This window comes from Neomonachus schauinslandi, chromosome 14, assembly GCF_002201575.2.
Source record: "Neomonachus schauinslandi chromosome 14, ASM220157v2, whole genome shotgun sequence".
NCBI lineage: Eukaryota > Metazoa > Chordata > Mammalia > Carnivora > Phocidae > Neomonachus > Neomonachus schauinslandi.
Window position 1 is genome coordinate 89952585 of NC_058416.1, and position 23429 is coordinate 89976013.

Consider the following 23429-nt stretch of genomic DNA (forward strand, 5'->3'; position numbering starts at 1 on the left):
CCTATATTATACGCCATTTTAACAATCTGAAAACAATTAATAGATGGTTTTCTTAGCATGGTGCCCTTGATTACTTCAGTGTGTTCACACGCAGGATTATATGAGATTCGCACAAGAGTTCAGCAAAGGCCGACCTCACGTTGATATTGTTGCTGGTATCACAGAAGAGGATGCTTTACCTCCTATTACTTCTCTGGTGACGTGAGTCGGTCAGCATAAAAATGAAACATATCAGATTCCCTGGCTCTGATGCCCCTGTTCCTTCTACCCCTTCGGAAAGGAATTCTCATTCAAATGGTAAAACATATGCATATCGTAATCCGAAATCAATGATAAGGATGCCGCAAGCATTTAAGGCATCAAACAAATCACACTTACACAGGAAAGATGTACAGTTTTGACAACTTTATACCATCATCTCAGGCTTTGTTGTTGTTAACCTCAGGTTCTAGACGTCAGAAGAGTTGAACTGCCTCGCTGAAGACAGACCCCCAGAAAATATATCTAATCAAATTATTACATTAATTAAAAGAAATCTCAAGATCTTTATTTTCCATCACTGGGTCTGTCACATCTCGCTACAGCCCACAGCAGCAAAGAGCAATCATCACACTGCGCTTCTAAAGCAAAACGGAACAGTTTTCAATCTATAAGATCTCTATCACAAGTAATTATTGCCTGAAACAAAGGGGCCAGACCTTTCTGGCTTTGAATCTGGGCAACCCCGCAGATGGACACAGCATCCCCAAATAGTCCATATTCCACTCCGTAACGACAAGGACAAGCATCCAGGACTCTGTTAAACAACAATTGTCACAGTGCAGGACAGCTTAATTTTTCTGTTTTCCCTATCTCTTCTTTTCCTAATTCAAAACAATCCACCTTCACTACAGGAATTTTCAGAAACACACACCGAGAAAATGACAAGGAATGCATGCGTCACACGTGACGTCACCACCTGGGGATGAGCGCGGTCTACATTCTGTTGGGTCCTGTCTCAATTTTTCCTGCCCTCTATTCATTTAGAAACAAACTCGCATTCTCTTGTAAGCAATTTTGTAATCTACTTTTATAGCACGTTTATTAAGATATAATTCATATGTTGTCAAAGTCCTCGCTTTAAAGTGTACAGGCGAGTGGCTTGCAGCCCCCCTACCGACCTGCAGGATACGTTTATTACTTCTGAAAGGAACCCACGTGCACCAGCAGTCAGGCTCAGCCCCCGCTCCCCAGCAACCGCGGAGCTGCCCAGACGCAGGTCTAAGAAGTGGTCCGCTCGGGACACATCGTCTAAACGGTTCGTATCGCGTGGCATGACGTGCTCAGAGCTGGTCCATGTTGTAGATGGGTCAACACTTCCCTTTGTGTAAATGCAAGCAGGGTCCCCTCGGGTGGGCACACCACACTGGTTTATCTGCTCGCTTTTCAGCTGCGATGGGTGATGCTGGTGTGAAGTGCATGTAACAACTTTTGTGCAAACTCTTGCTTTCAGTTCCCCTGGCTGCAGAGCTAGGAGTGCTGGACTCTTTGGTAACTAGGTTAGCTCCCATGTTCCTGTGGTCATTCTTTGTTTACACTCGTTTGGCTGGTTTCAGGGGTCTCTCCTTCTTTCCACTTCTCATGCTCTCTTCTGAAGTTTCTTTCTCCTGAAGGTTTTGCCCAGCTACGCAGATTCGAGTTTCTGCAGCCCTGAACCCAATGGCCACGGTGTTCCAGCTTCTCTCCGTCTTCCTGATCTTGTGGCTTCTCCTCCTCGAGGCTCGATCCATCTTTTCTGACCGGAGTCTGAGAACACCGATCAGTGTTTAAAAGCATCTCTGTTTCATGCAAGGCAGTTCTGTCTCTGTCTCGGGTTTTTGAGGGTTTCCCCGATTTCATTCTCACCAGTCCCTGGGGGTGCCCCCCACGCGGGGACTCTGCTGCTTCCAGAGGGAATGCCTTGCCGGCTTTTCATGTTCACGCACACCTGTGCACAGCGTGCTGTCTGCATCAGGACCAGTCCTGGCTTTTCATGCCTGGGTCTCCACTCACAGTCCAGCTTTCTCTCTCTCTCTCTCTCATGAACACTTGGGACAGGCCCCCTTGGCAATCTCGTTCAGCTCAGTACCATCTACACCTGAACAAACTCTGCCTTAATTTTCTAACCGGTGCATAACGTTTCTGGTGCATTGCTAAGGTGGGTCTACCCACCCTATATTCCCTTTATATTTCTCTGGGAACCTCCATAGGAGCCTGGCAGAGTGAAAGAGATTGCCAGGTACCATGTGCTTTTCATCTTCCTTTTGGAAATCCCACAACATCTGCCCTTTAAAAATTGCTGAGAAAGAGGATTTGGGCTGCTGTATCCACTTGGTCTGTTCTGTCTTTGGAGCGGAAAAATGATGCTGACCTGAACACACCACTGTCCGTCATCAATGATGTTTCCTACTTTCCTTTGATGTCTGCTGCAGCCACTTCGCTGAGTCTTGGCCGAGGAGATGCAAGAGGAAATTGGGGTTTGTTGGCATGGTTTCCAGTTGCTGAAAGGGAGCTGACCCAGCTGAGAAGACCCTTTTCAACAGGGCAGATGTGATGACCGGCACCCCTGCAGTCATCTTAGTCTGTGAGGATGCAAGCCCTGCACCAGCATGCCATGCAAAAAGACAGGTGGCTGGGACCCTGAAGGACTGGGGAGTTGATGTACCAGCCCTGGCCCACCTACATTGGGCTTCTTCTGGGTGAGAGAAAAATAAACTTCTGTCTTGCTTAAGTCACTCTTATTTGCATTAAAAATTAAGTAATCAAATAATCCTAACAGAGTCTGAGATATACTTATCGATGCCAGAATAACCTCACTTTGAATGTACATTCATGACTTTAGTCATTTCTGCCTCTATTTGAAATATCCATTATTTCTACAGCAGTTCATGTTCTTAAAATATATATGTTTTAAAGCAGGACACATTACCTATGATAAACATAACATCAGTGTCATATATAATAAGTAGATGATAATTATGAAAAAAAATCAAATTCTAGCTGTGTACTCTTGCCTCTCTATGATCTGCTGGCAAAGGAGACACTGTAAGACCAAGGTTGAGCGTTTCCATCAGAAGTCTTCCTGGAGAACCGAAAGCCATGGAAGCAAATGTCACTCAAGTTTATTCAATGTTACCACCTAAAATCATTTACACAGCAACAGTGGCAAACTTTGGAAAACACTCCTCTATGCAGAGAAGAGCAAGTACGTAAAAAATATATGGCTTCTGTTACACACTGGTCTCAGTTTACCTTGTGCTGTAGTGAGTGAGATTCTAAAAATGCAAAATGGAATCTGATGAGCAGAGCATTAGTTATTCTAGTCTGTTCCATACTATTTCCAGAGCCCCCCTAGCTGGGATAACATTGATATGTTAATACTATGATGATAAGGTTTTCAGCAACCAAACTTCTCCAGAAAGGGAAGGCTGTATTTCAACTCAGATGAGAGATCATCTCTCCTTCCAGGTGAATTCATCACTACCACAAGTGTCTCCTTAATCCATAAAATTACACCCGTCACAGTGACTTAACTTCATTACCGCAACTTCGTGATCCGGTGAATTATTAGCAATACAAAATCCATGACTCTCGGGCTAATTAAGATTGCCTCTTTGCATTCTGATGATCTGATTCTGACTTTTACGAATAACTAAGAAACATTCAAAGAGAGTGGGGAGAACTTATAAAGCAAGACAACTTCTGAAGCAAAACCTTCTAATGTTAAACTATCCACTCCATAATACATTTTCCAATTATCCTTCAAATAAAGAGAAATGGTTCTCCTCCCAGGCGGCTCACTACCCCAAATACTGGAGCATGGTATTTCTTCATTGAATACTGTGCAGACAGAAGTAAAATGAAAATTTCTGAAGTGAGGAGAAAAATTGAATATATTAATGAATATATCATATTCAAAAATGTCAATTTGGCTGTATACATTTTATTAAATGGTAATACATGCACAGAGCGAAAAATTCACAGTCCAAATGGTTCACAGGATAATGTAACTTACACTCAGCCTTCTCCCCCAACTTCTTGACACCCCACCCAGGAGAAAGCACAGTTACCACATCCTCTGCTCAAAAAGTACCTTTCCCTGGGTTTTCCCCCAAACTGGCCTTCAATATACACCCTGTTATACACCTTGCTTTTTTAAACAGGTGTACTGGCGAGGATTCAGGATGTATGGTTTGCATCCCACCGCATGTAGTAACAGAGATGAAGTGGAATTCTAGAACTGCAGGAAATAAACATTTACGGAGATCCCCACATGCACCAGATGCTGCTGTAGGGGCTGGAACCAGAGCTGCAAACAGGAGAGTCACATTCCCAAACAGGGAGAGCTCACACGTGCAGGCTTCCTCATTAGGCAGATCCTTCCTAGCTGCGGCGAAAGAACTGGATTCTAAAAACATAACCCTCCACGCACATCGACACATGTGAGTACGGATAAATCACATGACAATGTGTGCATACATGTGTGCACATGCTTAAACACCCATATCATATATGTATCGTATACATGTTCCATAGAGTCACGCTACACAGATATATGTATCTCATTACAGACACAAACACGTGGTACACATATACATATATAATATATATCACATATTACCTACACAGACACACATAAGTGTGTATGTCTATGTGTACATGTGTGCTTTTTTTCTTATCATCTGGACCCACAGCAGGAAACAGAGAACGGACATCAGAATCTACAAAGGGATAAGGCATGTTCTCCATAGGCAATGGCATTATGGTATCAGGATTTTGAAGGAATAACTTGGTATTCCATTTGGGGCACTTGCTTCTGAAAGAAGATACTGATAGAAATAAAAGAAAAGTGGCAAGCCCCATATGTTGGTATGTTTCCATGTGTTCTGCAGACGCTGAGTTTCTGTCCCACTTAAAGAAGTGTTCAAGGCCTTCGCTTGACTCAGGAAAAGCAGCTTACACCTTAATTGGGATGAGGCACCTTCAGAAAGTTTCCTTACTTCTCCTCCAGGGCCAAGACAAACTGAACTAATTCTTAGCCAGAAATTCAAAAGCAAAAAAAAAAAGTTTAAAATAGTTCGAATCTCTTCACGTTTCATAGAAAACACTCCAACCCTACTATTAATAATAACCCACAGAGAAAATGCAAGAAAGAGAGCAGAAAACAAAACAGACTGGTTGAGATCCTTCCTCCCAAATTCCTCTCCTCTTCTGGTAAAGAACACCTGCCTACCCGCCTACTGAACTACCTATCACGCATCTATCCATACATCCATCCACCCTTCCTTCCTCATTTTTGCTAATTTCACAACACAAAAGAAATCCTTACTAAGGTTTTTTACCTCTGCTTTCCAAATCACATGACTGGCACAGCCATATTTGGATGTGTGGATATGTGTAAGTTCATTATGTGAATCAGCGTGCCATTCTGTTACTACATAGACAGGGCAGAACTCTAAATCCGAATTTCTTCCTTTTCCTCTCATTTGCTGTGCATGCAAATCTTCATGAAAAACTCTTAGAACACTGGTCACAAAAGGAAGGACACAAGCGAGAGCTTGAGAGTTGACGACCTGAGTCCTGGAGCACCACCAGTGTAATAAGCACAGGGAACACAGACGGGACCCCAAGTCAAACTGTCCCCAGACTGGCATCAAATGCTCCCTGATAATGAACCAAAAAAATGTATCCTAGCTATCAGCTGAGATTCACGTTCTCGATATTAGAATAAGTAAATGGAAAGCAAACGTTTTTTTCCCAACACTGAGCTATGAAGTTTAATAATTTGACACCAGAAATAACGTGTTACATACCTGGGATTCATCTGCTTGTTATTTTTTCAATTTTCCATAATATACAGAGCAAAAACCGACCAGCTTGAAAGCAGTAAAAATATGTGACCAGACTAGGAATTCTCCAGAGCTACAAATGAGGTTTCAGAAAAACAGGAATAAATCAAGAACCACTGAGTTTCCAAGTCTCTCTGCCCAGCTGTGAGTTGAGGGTTTCTAATTTGGTGGGTATCAGACACAGATTCAAGTTTTAATTTGTCTCTAGAGTGATTCACAATGGCCTATCATTCCACAGCAGACAGCCTGCCGTTCATCAGAAAGTGCGTGTGCACAAACAATCACATACGTCTACGTGGCAAATGGGGAACGCACCCCACGTGTGCCCAGATACACACAGCGCTGTTGTAACACTCGAGGGACAGGCCATCATATCAGAGATGCCCAGACTGAGGGGGAGGAGGCCATGAGGCAGGGCAGGACCATCTGCAGATAAATCCCACCTGCACGGAGCAGTCCTTGCAGGTGCCCCGAGGTTATGCTCAACTGTGGAGGGGGTCGGAGCCATCCATCTTCCTGAGAAGCACGAGTTATACAGACAACAGGCACCACATGCAAACCACAGTGAGAACGGGTTGTCAGCACACGCGGGGAGAAGGAGCTCCCCGTCACAGCAAGTCTGGAGACGCCAGACGCCGTGGGACTCACCTGGTTTCCGAGCCAGCAGATTTCTTCTGACAAACAATGACAGCAGGTGCATACTTGCCACTGTGGTCCGTGCCCTCCGTGACCTCCCAAATGGAAGGGCTGCTGGCTCTCACCCCCACGACGCTCACGCCCTTCTGCACCTTGGCCCTGTGGGAGACAGCGAGTGCACAGCTCAGACGGCGCTGGGGAGCCGGGGGTCCCGCGGGTTCTGGGAGCACGGGGAGCACACCTGCACAGGGCTGCCTGGCAGGTGTCAGCTCCCGCTAAACAGGATTTAATCGCGTATCTGCCAGCACCTCGCAATCCATCTGTCCTAACTGTCCCCTGGTCATCCCCACCTTTAGCACAGGGCCAGTAGTCTGCGGGCATGAAGAAATACAGCTGCGCTCATGGGTGGCTTCGGTTTGTTTTTTTTTTTTTAAACAATGACTTTCTTGAAAACCCCCAGACCATGATAACTAAACAGGAGAAGGAAATGAATTAAAACCGCACGAATGAAGTTGGTTCTGACACCGCGCGCTCACGGACCCTCCCCTCTGCGCCAGGCACTGACGGAAGCCTCTCCTGGACTACCTGCTTCCCTCAGGTGTGCTCAGGGCCTAAGGAGGGGCCCCAGGACCACAGGAGCTGAGGCTTGAACACAGCGGTCCGACTCCGCCCGCGCACCCCCACCCCCACCCGCCCCCCTCCCACCACACAGCCCCCCCTCCCCCCTGCCCTGAGCATCTGGGTCCTGGCGGCTGCTGAGCCACTGTGCCCCACCCACCAGGTGCGCTTCCCTACAGTCGCAACGCTTTGAAGTATCACACGCGTCCTGCAGGGTCAGTGCTTCCACGGAGCGGTGACCCAGGTGTCCCCTGGCCCCGAACCACCTCGCAGCCCGAGCCGTGCCCGGTGCTCCCCTTGGCCTGACACACACCCATCTGGCGCGGAAGCCGTTCACCCCCATCCCACTCACGCTCCCTGCTACCCGTCGCTGGTCAGTGCGTGTCTAGAGATCAAACACCCACTCGGACTTTACAGATTTGCTCTCCGGCACACACAAGCCCATTCCTTCACTCCTTCCTCATCGTCCAAGGCAGGGGGACCGTGACATGCCCAGAGGCTGCTCGCCAAGATACGAGGGGCCTGGTTCCTTCCCGAGAAGCTGGTGAGTGAGGAAGGGTCTATCACAGCAGAGCCCTGATTTGCTCTCAGAAGTTTCAAGTGACAAACATACAGAACGGCAAGTGTACAACACAAAATGCAATGCATGTGCGAACTGGCCTCATGTTTGAGAGTCATGTTCCTGACGGGTTTTCTCCTCCTCGTCCCTTGGGAAGCACACGAGGAACCTTCCAGCAAGAGCCGTGGGGGCGAGCGGGCAACTGGGGAGAAGACCGTCTGGTGGGGCGTCCCTCCAGAGGTCCAACTGCTGTGCGCACACGGACACGGAGCCCCGGCCACAGACACCGGCCTCCGCCTCCGAACCCTCGTGCACACTCAGAGACAAGCAGGGCGGGAGGAGGAGAGAGAGGGACACGCCCACCCCTAACCCCAAGAACAAGACCTCCCCCAGAAACAACTTCAAAGTACATTGTGTAGAAGACCCAGAAGCAGGTCTGGGGTTGGTATTCCAGAAAGGCCCACTGGCAAGGAGGCTCCTGGCTGGCATCCAAGCTCTGGGCTTATGGGAGGGGGTTCCCACCGTTCCCTGAGAAGAGGGGCTCACCATACGCAAACAGTTGGTACAAACAACGGGGCTTATGCCTGACACCCACCGGAGTCTGGGATCACGGTGCATGCCGGGCAGAGGGGCCTGGTGACCAGCCCCCAGTGAAAACCCTGGGCTTCTGGGCTCAGCTGAGCTTCCCGGGTGGACGAGACTCACACGTGAGGCCACAAGTCATTGCTGAGGGACCAGGGGCGTCCCGCATGACTCCCCCAGGAGAAGGTTCTGGAAGCCTGTGCCTAGCTCCCCCAGACTTCACCCCATGCGTCTTTTCCCTTTGTTGAATTTGCTTTGTGTCCTTCGCTGTAACAAATCACCCCTATGATTAGGACTCTATGCTGCGTCCTGAGTCCTCCTAGCAAGTCAGCAAACCGCAGAGTGGTCCGGGGAAGCCCGACACACAACCTGATTTGACTGTTCTACAAAGAGAAGGGGAATCATCGTGTGTGGCCCTCACGATGCTAAAGCTGGAAGTTTTAGGAGGTGAGCTTCAATGGATAACATTATTTCTGCAGGAAAAAAAAAAAATCGCATGTTTTGTGTTTTAAATAATCATCATACGGGCCAACACTTTGAATGCAGCCATTTATAAATTAGGAAGTGAATGCACAGGCCAGAAAGCCGTCTCATTTTCTGGATACTCCGGTGAGACACGGAGGTGAATAAGCTATGATTTCTGCCTTGCAGCAACTCTGTTAAATAGCAGGCAACCAGGATATGGTGGCTAAAAAAAGTTCAATTCACTGAGGACAGATGCTATTATATGGAGATGAATTCTAAGGGCTGTCCCAATTATGGTGCGCTGGAATTTTATTGAGTCAAATTTGCTTTAAATAAATAGGTCATCACTCTGGATTTGGTGATCTTTTCATTCTACAGGAGATATCAGTGCGTAAGACTTTTCTGATACAGAATGGGCTCATATTTTTCTTAAATTGTACTCACAAGTAGGTCATGTGGAGCTCAGATAATGCTTCTTCCGTGAATCGTTTTCAAGTTCTCAGGAAAGAACGTGGTTGCTTATGTAACCTGTGACGTGACGCTATAATAAATAACATTATTTTGAAGGGGACATTCTTTCTGAAACACAGTGCAGGACACTAGGAGGTTGCTTTTCACCGACACAGTATGTTTTCATAAGAGAAGACACATTCCTAGGGCATGTTGCAGATGTCCTGAACAGAAGGACGGATCTTGCTCAAGAGGTATCCCTGAATGGTTTCTATCAAGTGCGAACACACACAGGAAACTGGGTGGTTATTCCTCAAACGCATTATCTATGGTGTATACTGAACAAGGTTTGTCGTCGGGCTAGTCATTTTTACATGCTAACCTCGCTGTAAGTGGCGGTGTTTGGGAACCATTAAGATAATTCGTAGGACATGTGCAGTTTGGCTTCACTGGGTTTGAACCAAGTGCTAATTCCTGCCTTCGTTTATGACAACTGAGTTACGTATATTCATTAAAGGAAGTTTTATAACCTACTTGCGGTTCCATCCATACAGGTTACCCTGACAGCTTCATTACACAGGGATAAACACAGCGCTTCATTTCCAAAGACACTCTATTGCATATTTATACTTGAAAATATATCTACCGTAGTGACAGGGAGAACAGCCATCATTTCTCCCATGGTGGGCACATGCATGGGGACGGATAAAAGTAAAACCTGCTTGGGTTAAGGGCATATTGTGTTTTTAAAACATAGCAGAGCTACGGTATACACACACAAAACTATACATACACATATATACACAGTCGACCCTTGAATAACATGGGTTTGAACCGCACACATCCACTTATGCAGGGGTTTTTTCGATAAATACAGCAAGGACCATAAATGTGTCTCCTCTTCCTTATGGTTTTCTTAGTAACATTTTACTTTCTCTAGCCTCCCTTTTGCAATGATACAATATATAATACATAGAACATATGAAGTACGTGCTGATCAACGGTCTATGTTACTGGTAAGGCTCCCCGTCAACAGCAGGCTGCTAGGAGTTACGTTCTGGGGATTCGGAGTTAGACTCAAATTTTGGGCTGTGCAGTGAGTCGACACCCCTAACTCCCGTGTTGTGCAAGGGTCAACTGTATACCCATATACACATATGTACACACATACACATACAGACATGTGTGTCTATGTGTTCCAAGCACAGCATCCAATAACATTACCGAACCAGCTAGGAACCCGGGTGCTGACCGCCGTTCACACTTGGTTTTGCTACCCCCACACCCAGTGTCTCCTATTTGGGGTGAAAGAAGGACGCAGCATGCTTACAAGAGTTGTCGATTTGGTGACCAGCACCCCTCCCCATTAACGGATAGAAACCTGTATTTCCCCACTGGTTCAAAGTCCAACGAAAACCCCTCTGGGTCAAAGCAAAGCTTTTTCCAAAAATGTTCCTCGTACCTTTGCTTCTTTTCTCTCATTCACCGTGAAAAGAATAAAGCGTGCTCTGTATCCTTACACACAGTAGGCTTCCTGCCATAGCTCACAATCACGCGCTGTGTCTAATTGCTGCTTGACCGGGAACCATTTACAACAACACCCCATCCCACCGAGTCCGCGTGCCCTACGACCTAGAACATTTCATTTATTGTCGGAGCCGCTTTGACCCTCTCCCCACGTCCTGGCCCTGCCCCGGCCAACAACATTCATGTGATTCTTTACAATGCTATCAGCCATTCTTTGTGTCTCCGGTGACATTGGGCCCCTCCTTCTATCCCTGGAAGGTACTTGGCTAAGTCTCTGCCGTGGCTTCAGGACGACCCCAGTATACGCAGCAGCGATATGGAAAAGCTGATCCTACATAAAATCTAAATCCTGTAAAACAGAAGGTTCCAATACTTGTTTATTATCATGCACTCACACCAACTATTTGTTGGCATTCTCCCTTAATATGGGCATATTTATTTATCAATTTTGTGCTTAGACTATTGCAATGTAAATATACTACAAAACATACACGAAAGGATGCATTAAAATGATGAGATTAGGAGAAACGTGCTGGGAAGTCCTGATTCTCCACAGTCTCAGCGAATCACTCTGCACGCCCCTCAGGGTGAACGTCCACGAGAAGGTCCCACTCGAAGTGATTTCCGAGTGCAGGACAAGGAAACGCAGTGAGCAGAGGTCATGTTACAAGGAGGCAGGCAGATGGGTATTAACAAGATGCTGAAACTCTCCCACCGGTTCTGTGGCTCACAGCTTCAGGGGGAGGCAGGGATCTGTTTTCACGTGGCCATTTCTTGGGCAGCTATTAAATTTAGAATGAAGACCACCGGCTTCACGGCAAACCGTTTTTGATGTCACACGGTCAGTAAAGCACCAGGACCAAAGGACCACCCTGTGCGGGACATTCTAGGACAGACTCCTGCCCCCAAGAGAAAGGGGCATCTCCAGGACCCCCAGGGGAGGAGTGCGAGCGGAGGAAGCATGGGGGGTGTGGCCCTGGGGGGGCTGGGACCCACTGCCGGGTGGAGGGGTGAACAGCTCTCAGTAAATGGTTTAGTAACTGCACATCCCAAGACCCCCTGGCTGTGGAGCTCTGTCACCCACTAGAAAGTACCAACTCAGCAAGGGGTTGGCAGCTCAGGCTGGGAGCACAGACCTCAAATGCAGGGGAGGGCCCTCACTTCCAGCTGTAGGCCTGGTGTTGCCAAATCTTTGCAATCCTGAAGAGAGGCCAGAGATCCCCACTTTTATGTAAGATCCCAAGTTTTGAAAACATCGTCCCAGCTAGATGAAATATGCGAGGTCTGGAAGCAGCCCAAGGTCACCAGTGTTATGACCTCCGTTAGCTGGGACTCAGGAAGTCAGGCCTCTTCTGAGTGCGTGAGTGAGTCGAGGAGCCATGTGAGAGTGCTCCGCTACGCCCAGGGTGGGACGGAGGCACTCACGCACAGAAACGCGCCCACGTCTGCATCCTCCCCACCCCCCACACGTACAACTCACAATGATGGCGACTTTATCATTTCTGTCCTGAGTAGATGGAATATGTTCCCTGTGGGGAAACAATGAGTACTACACAAAGATATGAGGGAGAAAGTAAAAATCACCTGAACTTCCATCTCGTTGAACCTAAACCAACAATATTTTAGTCATCATCCATCTCCGTACTGCTGTGTTCACACCCAATCTATAGATTTATACAGATAGGATCACACCCAGGACTGCTACATGGCCACATAACTTGGGCACTGACCAATCCCAGGAAGCCTCATTCATACAGATAATGATGTGAAGTGGGGCTTCCTAGAGTTGAGCAGTGTACAACCTGCACAACTGTATGCAGCAGCCTTAATTATATTAAATATGCTGCTTTATTCACCAGATCATCCTGGTCTCTTGACTAGCTCCAGGGACAAATAAAATAACTTAAAGCAGGCACCAGGCTGGCCACCTACCAACTCAGGAGAACCCAGTGAGGAGGGAAGCCAAAACAGCTGAGCATTACATCTTGGTCCAAAACATAAGCAACATGGGATGTCAGTCTCCAGCCAGGCAGGCTGCTGGCTCTGAGGACCTCCAATTTATCCTGGGACCCCAGTGAGTCAGCACTTGCCATCCTGATAAACCTGGCCTGTGGGTTTTCTCTGCCGACCCAGACAGAGGCTGAATGACTTTTTAAAAGCATCTTGGAGATGAGTGCTTCCTGCACACAATGTTTACCCCTTCCAAGTGTCTGGTTTTCCTTCTGACTCTGTTCGTGAGGAGGATGCAAAGGCCAGTCTTTCCTGCAGACACAAGTTCAAAGAGATAAGCGATCAGTAGAAACAGGACTGCCCAGCAGATGGACCCATGCGGGCATGATGAGTGTGGATGCCAACTGTCGCAAGCTCTGGAGGGAGTGAGCCTGCCCCCCACCCCACACCCCAAGAAAGTTTTATAAATACGTGACTATATACAGGACCGAAGCAGGTAATGAATAACACCACGAGTAAACCAAACTGTTTATTCGTTCATTGATTTATTCATCAAACACAGTTTGACTTTCCAGGTGATATTCATAGGACTGGAAATGCAAATATGAGCAAAACACACATTTCCTGTTGACACGGAACTCACACTCCAACAAGAAAGAACACACACACATGTTTCATGTTGCTAAGTTCTATAAAGGATAAAAAAAGCAAGAGAAGGGGATAGGGAGCCCAGCATAGGAGTGGCTACCCTAGAAAGATTTAGTTTATTATCGACATACCTGCCCCACGGTAAAGCCAGCAATTAAACCCAGTGGGCAGGCGGAAGGAAAGTATGTATGCATATATGGATGTCTTCTCCATTGGATTGGTTTTTGCCCAGCACGTCAGTGCGGAGGGAAACTCACCTTGTTCCTACTGAAAACAGCCTGCCACCCAACTATGAAGGGTGCTGTTTAAATGTTCCATGGCTTGTTATGTGAGCCCACTGTCTATGGATTCACCAGGATGATTACAACCCCATGCAAACCAGTAATTCCCATTTGGAGAAACAAAGCCTTGATGGAGACAGCATCCCTCAACACAGCTCCCCAGTGATGGCTCAGCTGGATGGGTGGCAGAAGAAGACAGCTCATCACCATTTCCAGAAAGATGGTCATATTATTGGCCTCTGATAATCGAGCAATAAATGCCCGCACTCTCTGTGCTGCCCACATGTGGAGATCGAGGGCACGGCCTCACTCGTTCTGCGTATTACTGATTCTCCCATTGTAGACTCATCCGACGAACCAGCAGACAGGGAAAAAGCCCTATTTTTTGTTGAACATAACAGACTCTCAGAGTCCTTCAGAGACATTTGATGAAAAAGACTCGTGCCAAGTCCTTCAAAGAGTGTCCCGTAAAAAACAGACTTCATCCATCATTGTCATCATTACATACATCTTGACACAGAAACCTGGACACCTGACTATTCTGAATTTTACTCTTTCTATCTTGTCTATAAATAATCACTAATCAAAGCCCTCTGGGGGGGGGGGGGGGAACAGAGCCAAATAAAACACAACCTTGCACTCCAACGGGGGTAGGAAGATGAGAACACAAAGTTCTGCAGGGCCTCAGAGAGCAAGCAGGACTCGTATTTGCAGAAAAGCAAGTCGGGTGGCCTTCGTCCCCCGTGACTAGTGTTTCTGAACTTGGCTCCATTCCCAGGGCACCAGCACGCCCTGGTGCTGGGCTGCGTGTGGCTCCCAGGCTTTGGGATGAGACATAATCTTACTGTCGACTGAGAGCCAACCCTCTAATTTCACGACAGCACATAATAGAGCACGATTGCTGTTTTCTCCCGTCCTCGAGGTTACTAGTTTTAGAGGAATTGCTTAAATACACTTCTTTAATTAAAGGAAACATTCTAAATCAAAACCAGAGCTCTGGGCAACAAACTCATACTTTCAGGGATGTCTTTTGGGTTTTGTTTTGTCTTTTTAATTTTTAATTAACCTTTTTTATTGAAGAAATAATACAGGCATGACATAAATATCTAAATGTTACAATAGGGGATACGAAGTTTCTCTCACTGAAGACTGCCCTCCCCTCACTTCGACCCAACTTAATGTACATTTTCAGGGAGATCAATATATGTAGATAGGTCGATTTTTTAAAAACACCAATGGCAGTACTGTACACACTTTTATACACTATATATGTATTTAAAATATATATCTAGTGGGTACATCAGTATCAGCGTTCAGAAACGCACTGCACTGTTGATTCACAGCCACAGATGAATCCATTGTGCACGTGTCCCGAACATCTCACTGACCACTGCCCGTCTGGTGGATACTTAGGTGGTTTCCAATCTTGGCTACCACAATCAGCATGTCAGAGAAGCTGCACATCCACAGAGCTCTGCACACACACGCAAGCATGTCCCAAAGGCATACATGTCTCAAAGAGGAAGGGCCAAGTCAGAAAAGATGCCCGTGTTCAATTTCGATAGGATGTGCTGAATTGCCAAAGAGATTCTAGCAATTTACACATTCACTGAGAGTGTCTTCATGCGCCTTTTTCCCTGCCTTTTTGATTGTTGTGCATCTGACAAATAAAAATAATAATTCATTAAGTCTGAGGGGCACTGAATACGGTTTTCATAGGCTTATATTTGAATAACCTTTTTCATCAAATGTCTGTTCACATCCTTTGTCCATCTCTATCCTTTTGTTGGTCTTATTTTTATTGTTTATTAGGAAATTGATTCATAAGAATATTAATCCCTGATCCAGCTGGAATCTATTTTCATGTGAGAAGTGAGTGGAAGAGGGATCTGGCTTTATTTCTACCCATATGGGCTTCATCAGCACTATTTATTAAGTGATTCACGCAGTACCCCGCTGATTTAAAAAGCCATCTTTGATCTATACTAAATTTGTCTGCTCCTTAGGCTTATTTTTAGCCTCTGCATTTGCTTTTATTGATCTGTCTGCCTTCTTGTGAGACAGCACCCAAATGTCTTAAACACAATAGATTATGACGTGTTTTAATATCTGGTAGGGCTATTTCCTTCCTATTCTCTTTCATTTTTCAGGGGTATCTTGATGGCTATTTCAACAAAAGTCATCTTCTGTTAGGACATTCTCAAAGATAGATTGGTTTGCAAAAAAAAAAAAAAGAAAAGAAGGAGAAAGAGAACAGTGTGCCCTTCAAACACCCCTCTCTGAAGTTAAAAGGAACACCTAGCAGGCAATGATGGGGTGGAAGCCCAGAGCAGAAGCCCTCTCCCCGAAAGACAACAGGCAAGTGTACTGTCCCTGGGAGCAGGTGCCTTCTGAATCCAAACACTACCCTGGCTGTTCACACACAACATCCTTCAGAACAATGACCTGCTTACAGGGATGTGCGCTTTACCTTGAAAGTATTCTACTTCGTTGGGTAACAGCCTTGGGTCCTGAAAACAGATGAGGTGACCCACAGACCGTCAGCACTCTTCTTCCTTCTGGTCACAGTGATTGGGTCCAATCGGATTGGTGGGCTTGGGAATTTCCCAGGAGCCACCAGAAGAGTATCCCAGGTCCTCATCCCTGATCCAAGGTGAGGCTTAGGAAGACAAAGGACTTCGGCCAATGCACTCTGAAGGGACCTAGCAAGACGTGAACTCATGGGGAGGAAGAACCGGGAGGAAAGAAATGGATCCTTGCTGGTATGCGAGCCCCGAATCCAACATTTAAACTAAAATAAAATAGAGACCAAGCTTGAAGATACCCCCAAGCGAATAAATCCAGTAAGCCACGTGAGCAACCCTAAATCCAGCTTATTTCATGAACATAGGTGAAACTTGGGTTATTTCTTTCCAGTGCCCCTGATAATCATCAAAGAAACTTAAGAAATCTTCCTAAAAGTGGTTTTAGCCAATCCCCTGCCATCCAGAAACCCCGCTGTGATAACCACCCTTGGAAAGGTTAAACAGCCTCCCCGTTTCACCCAATAAGCCACCCTCTGATATCATGTCCCCGAGCTTCACATCAGTGTCCAACTTGAAAGCACCCAGTGCGAAAACTTCTTATGTGAGCGATAAACTCTTACTAAAGGCTATTTTATTGGTCTGGTGGTTTTAATTTTGCTATTTCTGGATTTTGGACACACTCATGCCTGAAGCGAGAGCCAACAATTTCCCACTATCCCAGCTTTTAATTTTGTTTTCATCATTGTGTGTTTAGGTTTTATTTTTTTTCCACTTTCATTTTTTACTTTTTTTTTTTTTATTGTGAAAAGAACACTTATCACGAGATCTACTCTTCGAACACATTTTTAAGTGCTCGACAGCCTATCGGAGGGACTGTGTCTGCAAAGACTCTACCTCCAAGGAAAGTCCTGTGCACAGACATGGGGACATAAGATCCACGGGGACAGAATTCAGCCCCCCACACAGGTCATCACAGGAGGGTCTCTGCAAGCTCCAGTGGGCAGACTTCGATTAATGCAGTTTACTCGCACATGATGGCCAATTAAAATTTGTTTACACAACATCCTCTGACCGGAAACCGACCAGAAAGCGTCGGGCCAGCAGGGGATAGCTCCCACAAGTGGCTGAAGCTGGAAGAGTTAAAGCATGCTTTGCTGTGGGGTCTCTCCCCTGCACCATCAGGGGATGCTGCTCCATCATGCCGGCCCCGACGGAGGACAGACCAGAGCAAGGGCATCAGCGGATCAACCAGGTGGTTTCAAACACCGAGGGCTGGGGCGGCGGATCAAGGATGCAGCGGGACCGAGACCAGGCTCCCACTCAGAGAATCCCTCTCTGCGGCTCTGGGCTGCGAGCACATAAACTGAAAGCCTGAGTGAGAAATGTGGGTGTTAAGTCAGCCCTGACTACATAAGACACAGACGGACCTGGTAGCGGGCAGAAAGATGTCTCTTTTGTGTAGAACAGAGAGCACTGTCCAGATCCTACGGCACTGGCGAATTTTTCTGATGAGACCAATTCCTCTTCCACACTGATATGCTTCCCGACATTTTCATGCTGAAAAAGCCCTGGTAGAGAGACTCGACTACACAGCCTGGGAGCAGAGGGAGAGGACTGCATCGCTCGGCTTTCACGACAGCAAGATGGGGTCTATGGAATGAGTGGCGGCCCCATGCTCCTGAGCCCCGAGTGTCCCTGTTGTCCCTTGCCACTACTGCAGACCCTTGGCGGGCACAGAAGCGTAACTGAGCAGCGTGCCCATGAGCCGGCGCCTCCACCCACACCTGCCGCGCCCGTCCCCGCATTAACCACGGGCTTCACAGCCATCCCATCAGCGACAGTGACGCCAAAGGAAAGCTAAGTGCTGAGCTGGCTGCAAACCACAAAGAAAACCAGGGGAGAGGAAGACAGACACTCTGATAAATAAGAAGGGACAGCTGCGCCTTTTATTTTTATTTATTTTTTTTTTTAAAGATTTTATTTATTTATTTGGCAGAGAGAGACACAGCAAGAGAGGGAACACAAGCAGGGGAAGCAGCAGGCAGAGGGAGAGGGAGAAGCAGGCTCCCCGCTGAGCAAGGAGCCCGATGCCGGGCTCAATCCCAGGACCCTGGGATCATGACCTGAGCTGAAGGCAGACGCTCAACTGACTGAGCCACCCAGGTGTCCCCCAATTTTTTTTTAAAGATTTTATTTATTTATTTGAGAGAGAGAGAGAATGAGAGACAGAGAGCATGAGAGGGAGGAGGGTCAGAGGGAGAAGCAGACTCCCCGCCGAGCAGGGAGCCCGATGCGGGACTCGATCCAGGGACTCCGGGATCATGACCTGAGCCGAAGGCAGTCGCTTAACCAACTGAGCCACCCAGGCGCCCCCAGCTGCGCCTTTTAATTGGCTGACTGAAATCTCCACTCCGCTCCCCTTTTACCATCTCAGTCTGCTTGGTGTTTGACAGATATGGCAGCTTGTGTTTCCCCAAGGCGAGCATGACAGTACCTGATGCCTGCCCCCCATGCTCTCGCTAGGATGGGCCCTTGGCTCTCCTTCCATCCAGGAGGAAGGCTCACACCCATGGAGAAATGATGCTATGGGATTATGAGTGAAGTCCTATGAGGTAAGTCAGCTCCGTGGGCTTTGCAGGATGCTTGTTTTGGAGCTCAGCTCCACCACCCAGGAGCCAGAGGCCGCCATCTGTGAGGACGCCCCACCACGAAGTGAGGCGAGTATTCAGCTGAGACTCCAGGTGACAGCCTGCATGTGCCATTAGACGTGTTCGGAGTGGGCCCTCAGAGGGTCCCGCGTCAGGGTCTTGTCCCCTTTGAGCCTTCCTGGCTGAGACCCCAACCATCATGGTGCAGAGACATCCATCCCCTCCCCCCCAGATATGTCCCTTCCCGATTCCCAACCCACAGAACCCATGAACACAAGAAAATGGTCTCTATTGAGAACATTCAGTGTGGGGTGGTCTATTATGCACCAAAAGAATGCAGAATAACAATGTTTTGACATGAAAGTGGAAACCACAGCCTACCGGTCCTGGTGGTCACTAGAGGCTTGGTTCTCCTTGGGAAAACGAGGCTCTCCCTCAGTCCGAAGACATCAGTGGCAGCTCACGGGCTGAAGGTAGCCTACAAGCCTCTTGTCTGGCATATTTTATTCCATTTTGACCATCTGAACCAATTATTTTAAAATTATGACATTTCCTTTAAAAATCCAGATTTGGGGCTTGTCTTGAAACAGTACCATCATACTGGATCTGCATGCTGAGCCTCCTGCTGAGGCTGCACAGATGTTCTTCAGTTCTCGCTGCTCCCTCCTCATCCCCTAGTGCCTCTCCAAACACAAACACTTTTCTGAAGCCTGACCTGGACTGACTCACTCAATTTTATTGCCTGCCTATCCCCTGAAGACAATCGAGTTTGGGATCCCCGCTTTTGTCTTTGGAATTCACAAGGGGCCCGAAGTTGCACCTGCATCAGTAACCACAGATTCCAATAGTTTGATCACTGTCCCATGCCACAAAAGAACAAGGAGAACTCGCCCTCTGACATTTTAGTTGGGGTACAGAATAAACTGCCAGCAAGACAGAAGTGACATACGTGGGAACAGATACAGGTTAGTCCTCTTCTGCTGGGAAAGTCCTTAGCCATAGACCGGTGAGCCTTCTCTCTTGCTCTAAATTCCCTCCCACAAGACTGACAAGATTGTGTCTGTCCAGGCCTAAGAGTGAATGAAATAAACTGGGTCTGGAAAAAAATGTAACAAAGACACAGGAAGGCCCATCCACGGGTTACACTGACAACTTCCAACCAAACCATTTAAATGTATGTAGACTGGCAATGGAAAGATTGAATTTGCAATGGAGAGTAATATTGTAATTGTTTTTCCCATATGAAATTCTATCTGTCCATCTCACTATTAACTGTCTATCCATCCATCTATCTATCATCTGTGATCTGTTATCTACCTTGCCATCTGTCTATTGCCTAGCTATCTCTACCATCTATCCATCCTCTCTAGTGATTAACTGTTTCCCTGCTAGCTCCATGCATGCTTTTTGAATAACCCCCTCTTTTCTGAATCCAAAATCTCAATACCTTGCCCAACTATCACTACCTTCTCTTCACCATCATTTCTTACAGAGAGACCTAGAAAATGTTCTCATTTGTTGCACTTGATATTTCCCAGCAAGTAATTCTCCTTTATTGGGAAGAGAAAACCAGAGACCAGCCCCTCTGCAGCATGGAGGCTAGAAGACTTATGATGGAGAAGGCCAGGGGGACCTGAGTCCACCTTCCCAGAATTTCTCAGGGATGTGGACTCTAGTTAGAGCTGAGCCTCAAGTCACCAAGCCCATGTTTCTGAGCTGCTGGAAGCCTGACTCCCTTTGTCACTTTCTCCTTTAGCTGAGAGGGTTCCAGTCACTTGACTCATTCTCTCCTCCAGCCCCACCATGGGTGAACACTTCCAGCACCCCGTCTCTCTCTGTCCTTCCAAAACACCAAATACCCTGCCAATTCTTAGGCTGTCAGTAAAAACAATGACAATAATAGGAACTGCTCCACATCCCTAAACCCACCAGAGTGCTTTCTTTTCCAACTTGGAAAGAGAAGCTGGTTACTTAGATCTCAGGCAGCCCTACCGTTCACTGGTGCTAAGCAGCTCAGTGGCCCCCCCGCATACAGAGCCGGCTGCAGAGTGGCCGAGAATACACTCACGGGAATGTATATCACCTCCCACAGAACGCACTTGAATTTTAGAATGCCTGAAGGAAAAGGGAGGTCGGCTTCAGGCTGTACCTTTCAAAGAACAAGTGTAACAGGGGCTGGGAGCTTTGGGCCTGCAGGCACAGCATTGTCCTGGGGTGACCTCTTGGCCTCAAGGACACTTGAGAAGAGCAGGATTGTCTGCTAAGCAGTGTCAGGCCCTGTGAAGGACACACATGCTTGAACAAGACCTTTATTTTGAAGGGTTTGATCTATAAAAAGATAATCATCTGGGGACAAAATAGATGTTGTTGGATCTTTTAAACCTATTTTGTAGTTCTTATTTTATTTATATTTCAAATTAATGAGCAGAGAAAGGTAGTAGCTACGATGATTTGCCAGTGGCCAGACTTTTCCAAGTTCTTAGCACAACTCTGCTAATGTACTTTTTGTCCCTCCTAGGACCTGAATCAAGTGAAAAGCAGGAAGTAAAGATAAGGAAAAACTTGTTTATAATATATATTTGAGTGAAAGGATTTTCTGACATTCTGGTGTTAATGGGTTCTGCTTCTCTCTGTACATAATGCAGGTAAAAATATAGATATGCACGAGAAAGCTGGACATGTATGTCAAAATCTGATAGTCACATCTTGGGTTACTGGGTTACGTGTGATTGACATATTCTGCTTTATCTATTCTTCACCACAAAATACTGGTCTTCTGTCATTCACCTATAGGACGTGTGTCCAAAGGTGAAGTTGAGAAGGTGTCCCATGAAATTACCCACTCCCTTTCTGCCTCCCCTGATTGCATATCCACGTTGCCTTTGAAAGGCCCAGAGGGTGTGCGGGGTCATGGGACAAAGGTTCACTCTGTCTTCTGATATGTTCACCTTCTAATGTAAACACCCCACAGCGGTCCCTCCCGCCCCTCACTCGTCCATGCACCGGAGAGGGAGGAAAAGGTGTGCTTTTTGTCTTGGCTGCCCCTCCTGCCCACACCTGGCCATCTGCACCTGGATCAGCCCTGGCTGAGAGGTCCCTGAGTGTCTGCTCCACCATATGAGCTCACCCTTAATCCCAGCATATCCCTCTCTACCATGCGGATTCTCCTGTCTCCCCTGGCGACAGGGTGGGGCTCTATCTCCCAGTGTTCCAGAGTGATGCCCAGGCTTGTCTTAGTGGCAGTTAAAATTGCAGGAAAGACCACAGATGTTACCATGATAGGGTCGCCCTCTGTGAAAGCAGCAAACAGAAATAATTTTGCAATTTGACTTGGACCTTTTTTACATCCGATGGCCCAATAACCCAACGGCCTTGTTTGCATATATATCGAAAAAAGTACTGTCCAAAAAGGCAGCCCCCAATCACGTGAATCTATTTAAATTTAGAATAGTTAAGAGAAAATAAATTAAGTTCCTCAGTTGCATGACCACATTTTAAGAACTTGAGAGCCACATGCAGACAGGGACTACTGGATTATGCAGGACAGGTAGAGAGCATTTCCATCACTGCAGAGAAATTCATTGGATGGCAACGCTCTAGAATAATTTCTATGCTTCCCCAGGCACATTTTAAAGTTGACATTTAAAATTTTCCCTCCTAAGCTGCAAAGGTTGAGATTTACAGTATATTGTAACTATTGACATTTAAAAATTAAACTGTTATATCATTCTTTTAAAAGTATTCACTGGAATCTAAATACCATGGTGATTTGATACCGACCATTATTCATTTAAAAAAATATGCAGACAACCTCTTCTTTCCCAAGCTTGAATTTTATATTTGTTTTTTTCCTCCTTTAGCTTGCATATTCATTTTGTTTCGTTCACAGAATTTTACCTTAATGTGTTCTATTTTTTATGTCTGAAAGTCCTTTATCGATCACTCTGTCATAATGTTCTGCAATGAAAATATGTATATAAATTCAAATTTATGTTTTCTCTTTGTCCATCAGTCTCTAAATGTGGTTTTTAAAATTCTAGATTGAGATTCATTACAACTGTATTCAATATACACACTTAGGCAAGAACAGTATAACTTTTAAAAAGAATATTCAACATAAAACAAGGAAGGATCAGAAATGCACTGATTAATAACAGGAATGGGCTTCTATTCTATCTTATGCTAGAGAATTAGCAATCCTGACTCTTACTGGTTGAAAATAGCAGATTTATTTTTTTGTTCAGACTTAGGGTTCTATGTGGCCGAATTCAGGCTGATCTAACCCATATTCTGATGATGTCCTCACAGCCTGATGCTTTAGAATATCCCAACCCCATGAACAGAGAGCATGAAACATCCGTGCATCTCCACAGAAATGCTGGCCAAAGCGAGTCACGTGACCACAGCTTCCTGCACGGAACCAGAGAAAGGTGATCCTCCGTAGGGTCCCATCTGGACAGAAACACTGAAGCAAGTCTAGCAGAGTCCAGCAGGAAATTTATAAGAAGAGGACACAGAAACCATTGGCAGGCTGGAAGTGAGGGTCGAGCAGCCCCTCCCACCTGTCTCTACTGCCTGTAATCCAAATGTAGGTGACTTCCGACCCTAGCTCCCCAGCCGCTAGGGACCTCAACAATCTCTGTGAATCCACAGAACAACACTGCATTCTTATC

General features: G+C 46.5%; 1 protein-coding gene across 1 annotated transcript in view; it reads right to left on the reverse strand.

Moving 5' to 3' along the window:
* TMEM132D (transmembrane protein 132D) overlaps positions 1-23429 on the reverse strand; it is a 537091-nt gene that overhangs the window by 282379 nt on the left and 231283 nt on the right. Inside the window, exon 3 of the mRNA XM_021698657.1 lies at positions 6516-6662. Coding sequence (XP_021554332.1) covers positions 6516-6662 — 147 coding nt within the window. The remainder of the gene's footprint in view (positions 1-6515; positions 6663-23429) is intronic.